The 9,026-nt window shown below is 36.4% G+C and overlaps 1 protein-coding gene across 1 annotated transcript; it reads left to right on the forward strand.

Moving 5' to 3' along the window:
- Nucleotides 1-431: 431 nt before the first annotated feature.
- Nucleotides 432-7,709, forward strand: henmt1 (HEN methyltransferase 1; the record flags this gene model as incomplete). The annotated part of the gene is made up of 9 exons (XM_079245192.1): nt 432-515; nt 737-849; nt 3,357-3,491; nt 3,679-3,861; nt 5,383-5,566; nt 6,361-6,544; nt 6,638-6,758; nt 6,946-7,103; nt 7,603-7,709. The coding sequence occupies 9 exons, from the start codon at nt 432-434 to the stop codon at nt 7,707-7,709; spliced, it is 1,269 nt and encodes a 422-aa protein (XP_079101318.1).
- Between the last annotated feature and the right edge of the window lie 1,317 nt (nt 7,710-9,026).

Below are 9,026 nucleotides of genomic sequence, written 5' to 3' on the forward strand. Positions count from 1 at the left end.
TGTAGCGGAAACATTAAAGGATTGTTCAACAAAATATTAGTTTATGAGTGATGTAATATATAATGAATTATCTTATTTGTTTTCTTTTTAAAAAAAATATTTCTATTGAACTAGAATTAGAAAATAATGTAATGCTTTTCCTAAAATCATTATTTTTTATTACTTTAGTCAATTTAATCTTATTTTACATGCAGCTGTTTTTTCTTTCTTTAATGAAAGGGTATTAATAAATATGAGCACAACTGTATGTATAAAGCCAGTCTTTTTTTCTTGTTTAAAATAAATAAATAAAAAAAAAAAACTCCAAGTGAATTTGAATGCATCACGTGACGTTCTCTTGCGAGCAACGCGACACAACGTTGACGCTCGATAACAACAGCGTCCCCTTGCGCTCAGTTTGCGGACATAACAAATGGAGACAGTAGCCGAAGATGGATCCTATTTTCAGTCCACCGCTTCACAGGCAAAGACATCAATTTGTCATTGATTTTGTAATGAAGAACAAACCTAGAAAGGTATTTAATGTTTTAATGAATTGAATAACATTAATTTTAAGCGTATCAGCTTGAAAACCCACGTTGTTTACAGCGATATTTGCTAACAACAGTTCGCAAGCTAACTAGCTAAAGGTATTAAACTGTGTTAGCGATTTAAAAAAAAAAAAAGTTTTTATGTTGGCTATTCTTGGTTATTTAGTTTTTATTTCGCTTGTTCAAAAGGCTTGTCATGTCCCCAGGTGATCGACCTGGGCTGCGGGGAGTGCAGCCTCCTGAAAAAGCTCAGATTTCATCGGGAAATTGAAGTCCTGGTTGGAGTGGACATAAACGGCGCCAAAATCAAGAAAAAGATGTATGTAAAATTAGCAAGTGAACATATTTCCCCTAAAAGAAATTGGTTAATTTTGGACGGTTTAAGATGCGTGCATCATTATGTACAATATTTGAGTAAAACCTTTTGTTTTCCTGCAATATTCAACTGAAATACGACAAAAACGGCATCTCTACACGCCCTGTTTCTCCAGTCATCTCCCTGGTAATTTTTCTTTTGCCTACATCGTTGATAATCAGTGACTCCTTAAACGTAGACCTTCACTTTTTCCCAGCATGAGCCACCCATTTGATTTTACACACTCCTACTTCCTCATGTTCATTCCTGTCACTGACCTGATTATTCAAAATTAGATTCAATGTAGGGGATACTTACTGGAGCAACACATTTTAGATCTTGGTAAATTAAATAGTCCTGCTGAAAATATTTTAGTCAGTACATTGTAAAATGTGAGATAGATAACTGGAAATCAAAATCATTAACTCATGTCTGGAATTGGGATGATACTATAAATCCAAGTAGAAAGGTCCAATCACAGGCTGACCCATCTTCTGCAGAAATTCTTCAAGACAATTTAAAATAAGGTTCATTGGTCTGTGTGTCCTCCGTGTGCCTGTATGCACTCTCCACAACATATGAGCACAGGCCCCACTTGTGGATATGGCCCTTATACCACCCTTATAGAGTCTGTTTCTGACAGTTTGAGCAGAAACATGCACATAAATGCAGGGGCGGACTTACTAATAGGCAAAACTAGGCGGTTGCCTAGGGCCCCCAGTTTTTTAGGGCCCCATAAAACTTGTCCCACACTCATGGTTATTTATTATCTAGTTACTTATTACTAAAAAAAAAATATGTTTTTGATTAAAATACATTTGCTAAACTGTCAGCAGAATGATTATTATATTATGTGTGTCACTAATACCTAGTGTGATCTGTTTGTGTGATGCTGTCAGTGAGTTGATCTGTAACTTAAAGAATGACTCGTCACAATAAATTATCAGTTCGTACCATCGAGTGAAGCAAACCCTCCCTGTCATTATACACGGTCATCTCAGTCAGCAAAGAGACTTTTAACTGGCTGTTTGTTAGCAACGCAAATAATATACAGCAGTGAAGTAGAAAGTACAATATTTATCATAGGGCCCCATGCCTGCCTTTTGCCTGGGGCCCCAAATCTCTTAAATCCGCCACTGCATAAGTGGCCAGCTGGGAATCATTTCATAGAGCTCTAGCAATGCTTCTCCTGGTCCTCCTTGCACAAAGGAGTTCATAGTTGTGTTCTTGTGTATTGGTTGCAAACACCACCTCATGGTGGTGTTTTGTTGCACCTCAAGTAGTCAGGGCACAACAAAATGCAGATGTGACTAAAAATAGCCAGAAAGAATGAAGACAGGGAAATGGTCTTTAGCCACCACCTGCAGGACCATTGCTTTGTAGCGGCTGTCTTGCTAATTGCATGCCATTTCCAGCTGCTGTCTGGTCCATTTGTACAACAGCAGGTTAAATTTATTCACCTGCCGTTGAATAACAGCAGCTTTTATTTAATTACACCAAGATTACTGCAATTTGTTTACTTGTCTCAGCAAATATCCTATCTTAAAGTTGGTCAGAACACTTCTGTAAGGCTCCTGATAAAATCATGTCACCTTTATTGTTAATGCAACTGCACAGGCTCCTTGTCCTCTACAGAGTTTATTTTAAAGTTTTGGTTTTAACAAATTGAGCATTCACATGGTAAAGCACCAACTTACATAAAAAAGTGTGCAGGGATATGATCCCTCAGGTTCCTAAAGTCATGTGATCAGGGTCTTCTGGTTGTGCAGCAAGCATGGTTTAGGGGGACAGTTTCTGCAACAGTTGTTCCTACTCTAAGGTGCAATCCCAAACCACCCCTACACACTAACCCCTTTTTTTGCTTTCTCATGGAGGCCTTGCCACATTAAGCACCATCCCAAACCATGCAGTGTGGAGAGTCCTCAAATAGCAAGTCTACAAAGATATTGCAGCTGGTCTGTTATTAAAATGGAGGAAACAGCTTTCAAATCAGAGTTCTGCATGTCATGCATGTTTGTCATGCTGTCAGAAAACCACAAAATTTATATGAAGATAAAAACTAATTTTGATGTAAGCACCAATAAACTGTTTGATTGGAGAAACTTGTGCAAACACTTAAAGTATTTAGCTCCAGTTATTGTAATTATTGCAGAATTTATGATATTTCAGGGACAGGTGAGATAAGAGGCAGATGGTGCTGCTCTAGAAGTTATGATGCTGTTTCACTAATTCGGTTCAGTTTTAACTTAATCTTTACAGACTCAAGATCCATGATTATAAAAAAAAAGGTTAAAACTATTGTCAGACATCTTTAGAATAATTATATATATATATATATATATATATATATATATATATATATATATTCATGCCTGGAAGGTACTAGTTTGTGTGAATCATTATACTGTACATTATACATACAAAGCAAAACAAAAACAAAACTGCTGTACTTGTACATTAATTTTTTACAGGCATGTTTTGGCTCCTATATCAACTGACTACCTTCAGCCTAGTGATGCTCAGCTGCGCATTGAAATGTACCAAGGGTCAGTCACACAAAGAGATGCTCGCCTCAGAGGATTTGATCTGGTTACCAGTATAGAACTGTAAGTGGCTGTTTGACCTTTGAGACACAGTTTCTTTTTAGAGTTTTTATTTTTTGTTGAAGTCAGTATTTATATATTATTTATTTATTTTATGTTTTCTCTTTCTTTTAATCTGTGATTTTCAGTTTCTGTCCAATCCTCTTCCTCTGCATCATTACAGTTCTCAATGTTTCCTCTCTGTTTACAGCATAGAGCACCTCACCCTTGCTGATGTGGAGCGCTTCTCTGCAGTGGTTTTTGGTTACATGACCCCAGCCACTGTGATTGTCAGCACCCCCAACTCTGAGTTCAACCCCCTTCTACCTGGACTGTCAGGTTTCAGGCACAGTGACCACAAGTTTGAGTGGAGCAGAGCAGAGTTCAGAGCCTGGTATAGTACAATCTTCTAACAATTCACAAAAACAACAAAACGATTTTAATTTGCATTAGTGCTTATAGTAAAAAGAGGTAATGTCATGCTGTATTCATGGTTTAATTTCATTGATCCTACATTGGTATGCTGGTATGTTCCACCAATTCAAATATCTTTCCACCAGCAGGTGATGCTACATAATTGCTGTCCTCTTTCATCCATCCACTTTCTTATTCGTTTAGTCTAGTGAAAGGTTGTGGTGAAGCGGAAGCTTATCCCAGCAATCACTGGGCAAGAGGCAGGGTACACCCTGGATGGATTACCAGTCCATCACAGGCCTCTTTCATCACTGTGCAAATTTTGAGTTTAAAGTCAAACACTATGTAAGATTTCTGTTTATAGATAAATCAACTGATTTATTTGGTGGTTCAGTTTGTCTGAGGCAAACCTTTTACAGTAGTTCAGCTAACTTGAACTAAAGGAGCTCTAAGATATTACTGTTAACATTTGATTATATTCTGAGACTTTTAACAATGACAAAATAATTTAAATCCATACATTTGAAAAATGTATTATTCAGCAACAGAAAGACGAGAAGGGGTCTTTAATTTCAACAGATTGTCAAAAAAGATAAATAATTAAATAAAGGCTATAGTTTCACAGGAACTATAGCTTTCCTAGTCGTGAAATATCATTGGCATTAAATTTCCAGCAGTCATTCTGCAATCATTGGTTTAGAGTAGCCAAGCAAAGGAAAAAAAAATGCTGGTGGAAATTGGTTGTTGTGGATAGAGTGTACCAGTATAACCAATAATATATCATTCTGTCAATACCCTTCAAATGGCATGTACCTGTCCTGGTGCAGAGAACTGAAAGAAAAACACCCAATTTCAATGGAAGAGTTTTATGTTTGGCCATCAGTGTTTTCCCCATGACATATGCCCACTCGCAGGTGGGCAGATATTACTGTAGAAATTGAATGGAATGTTTTTTCTACTGGGAAACAGTGGAATATGTTGAATCTAAAGTGGTCTGCTCTTAGCTTTAAATGCCACAAACAACCTTTTTTTCCATAACAGGAACGGGCTTCATATACGATTTGGAAATTAAACCAACATTGTATCATTCCTAATATATAAATGTCTGTAAAATTCAGACTGTTTGAGTAAACGGTTGAAGCTATCAGTGAGTGATTAACAGGCTGATTTATCTGCTCCATCAAAAAACTTGCTGTTACTGTAAAATTGAGTCTTTCTGATCTTGTTGCCTGGCAACAGAAAGTATGGTATCGAATTAGCATAAATAAAGTTTGTGCATGACTAAAAGTTGATGCAAACCTGGCTTGTAAATAAACTTGTGACAAATTATTGCAAACAATGTCACAATAATGTGTGGTGTAGTTAAAGTTACAGATGTTCCAATAAACAAACCAACCATCTGAGAGCAATGGGCATCCACCGTCAGATCAACATGCCACTACAATGTGACTAACATACTACCTACCACTTTTGGGACTCTGTGTGTTTCATGTCTTTTTAGGGCTCTGAAAGTGTGTTTGGAGCATGGTTATGAGGTGGAGTTTACTGGTGTTGGACAAGCACCATACGGTCAGCAGGACAGTGTTGGTTTCTGTTCCCAGATTGGTGTGTTTCGCTTTAGAGGCAGGGAACACTGCAACATGTTATGTGACAGTGATGCAGATGATGTGTCCTCATACACATTGGTGAGTACATGTCTTGCGGATAAGTGTCCTTCAAATGATACAGGGCTCCATTTAGCTTTCAACACTCCTTGTATGCTTCACTTGCTAGCATCATGTATGTAGAGACTAATGCGAGCAGCGTTTTAACAGTTTTTAACAGTGGAAACTGTAGATATCCAGTCACTTTAAGTGGTGCATAGCTTGAGCAAAACTTTTTTTTTTTTTAAAAATGGGTGCAAAAAAACAAGCTTTCTGTTATTTAGACACAAACCTCCCTTCAGGGACAAAAGAAAGAGATGTACTACATTTAGATTTTAGATAACTACTGTTTCTGCCTTTGTCACATGAGAAAAGGTTGATGAAATGGGGAAACTTGTAAAAAAAAAAAAAAAAAAAAGGCTTTTTGCATAAATGTTACACTCTCTTGATTGGTTTTTGGCTTTATATATATAAAAAAAAACCTGTTTATGTACCTGAAGGGGGATACGGAAATGCCACAACAAATAAGTTCTGCTATAGCTAACATTTTACTCACAAATGACCACTTGAACTCGTGATTATCTGTTTCTGCTTGTACTGAAGAAACATTCCCATTGCTCACTTGCATGAAAGAATACACAAAATAAAAATACTGAGCTGGAGGAAAATGATTAATCGTAACAAGCTCTTTTTCTTCCTGATAGCAATTGCCAGTCTGTTCATTACTGCAGTGTGTAACGTAACTGATATTTCCACATTGATGAAAGATTGCAGTGCAATCTGTCCCTCAATGGTAATTTTTTCAGTGGCAAGTAATATTTGTGGTTCTCTTTCAGCTGTTCTGTATAAATTACCCCAGCCTGCGGGACAACAACACCTTGCGCAGAGTCCTAGTGACTGAAGTGGTGTACTGGACTGAACAGCTTAAGAAAAGATGGATAAAAGACAAGACTTGTCAGAGAAAGGATGCTTTATCATTCTGTCAGAATGAAAGAGTGGAGAAATTGCAAAAACAGATGGGTAGATAAATGAAATGACAATTTTTAATCATTAAGTCCACTCTTGTTGTGTCTGATTTAAGTTAATTACATTTTATTCTCTTAAAATGTGCAGACGACATGGCTTGGCCAGTGGAGCGTTGTTTGGAAGTAGTATCTGATAGCACGGGACAGGAGAATTATAAAGTACTCTGGACAAATGGCCAAAAACAAAATGATCCTTGTGCATTTAACAGGTTTGTTTTCCCATTATAACAAATAGCATTATGTTAGAAAGATGTTTGTATCTTGTAAAGAATCTTTTGTCACTTACAATATTACAGTAAACTTAAACTTTCACAATGATTTTGCATAATAATCTTAGATTCAGTTTTTTATTTTCCAGTTTTACTGGATTTAATGACATTTTGTCTGCACTGGTAGGTATGTCTGTGTGCCCTTGGCTGTGCTGTGGTCCTGCTGTCCAAAAGTCAGAGATCTGAGTGAAAGTGTTGGTAATCTAAGACGTCTGCTGATGGATGAGCCTGAAATCAAACTGAGTCAGGATGGCTCTGCTGTACTTGTAAAATATCAGGAACAAGGTACGTTTTAATTCATTTTGCCTTTATATAAAGTTTTAGCTTTAATAAGAATAACAGGATAGAAAATCCTCATGTGAAAGTTAATACAAAGAAATAAAATGCATATTCCAATGGATAAAACATCTAAGTTGTTTCAAAGTCATCTCGTATGGAGTCTGTGCAAGTGACATATAAGTTGCAAAGGCAAAACAAGTTGCTCATGCATTCCACATTGTTGCTTTGTCTGCTTTTCACTTTTGCATTTCATGTTACCAAGTTGTTGATTTGAAAATCTGAAGCGTTGCCCAACATTTACAGACCTACAGAATAGGTGTATAATTAGGCAGACATTCCTTGGATGATAAATTACAAAACTAGCACCGATGTTGTGCTTTGCTGTTATCCACAATTCACATCATTACAAACTGCATTGTCAGCTAACTTTGAAACTTACATTTCCTCCTTTTTAGAACCATATCACTTGACGGTTGTGACATTTTTCCTACATTTGTATTTACAGATCAGGAAGATGAGGTTAACAGTGATTTGGAGGACAGTTGCTATGCAGAAGCTAGCCAGTGCTCCCACAGTGCTGAGCAAGAGGAAGACTGGGAAACAGATGTTTAATCTGGAGGATGCAGCTTTGGTGGGAAGACAAGTAGGCGACTTGTTTGAACCTAGCAAAACAAATTCATGAACTAAGACATTTTTGGTGTTTACGGCTGCAGGACAGAGCAGTCTGTCCAAATAAGTCCTCTGCTGCATGTGAACATTAAATCTGGGATTTAATTGTTTGTTTTGGACAATGTTTGAAAGTTCTGTAAACTTAATTAGAATAATACAACTTAAATTGGGAAGAAAAATAAAATTTGCTGAAAGGGAATCAGGGAATTAGCACATTTTAAACTGTTTTATTTAACAGTGCCAAGTAAACATTTTAGCTATCCAATACATTTTTTTTAGGGAAGCAAATGTTGGTCAAAAGAACAAGTCTGTTACAGAGAACACTTGACATTTTCAGAATGGCACAAAACATCACTTTACAAGAGAATACAGTTTACAGCTTCACAGAAGAGAAAAAGCAACCATGTTTGTAACAACATGTTAGGTACCATGATGAACATACCTGCATCACACAGGTAAAACAAGTAACTTTAATTCTCTAAGACAAGAAAAGTTTAAAAAAAAAAAAGAAGAAAAAAAAAAGAAAAGAAATATCTCACTCTAGACAACAATCATACACATAATGCTAAATTGAGTAGGAAGAAAAAACAAAACACTTCTCAAGCAATAACATTTATCAAAAATATGTAACATCAGCCATGAAAGATTAAGCCAAAACAATTATATTCATCCAAAAGAACCCCTTACTGCTGTGAGAATATTAGCCTAAACACATATATGGCATACCTGAAGTACATTGGGAGCTGCTCTAAATCCATGTGGAGTAAAATGTCGGTTGTTTTGTAAATAAAAAAAAAAAGGTATCACTGGTTTGTCTTTCCCTAAACAGTGAATCATTTTGTTGTTGTATCTGATTTGCAGATATTTTTCAACACTGGAAAAGCAATTTCTCAGATGCCTGAAGTTATGACCTATTAGTGAGAGACACAATGAGAGCGCATTCTGTCTTTACTCAAATGTAGGTCAAACATGAATAATAGCACAAAAAAAATCATTTTGAAAGAGAATACGTTAAAGATGAGGCTGAACTGCTAGCTGCATAAAAATACAGATTTTACTGAACTAGATTATCTCCCACTAGAAAGAAATAGGCTTTAAAAATAGGTGTTTGTTAGGGAAACATTAATTAGTGGAACCAGAATCTGAGGTTCTAGGCAAGTTGCCTACATTTGTTTCCAGCATCATTTTATCCACTGTGGTTTACTGTGTTGTTAAAATGCTTTACATATATGGAACTGCCAAAATCTGTTTTCTAATGTT

This window comes from Telmatherina bonti (genome assembly GCF_933228915.1).
Source record: "Telmatherina bonti genome assembly, chromosome: 8".
Lineage (NCBI taxonomy): Eukaryota > Metazoa > Chordata > Actinopteri > Atheriniformes > Telmatherinidae > Telmatherina > Telmatherina bonti.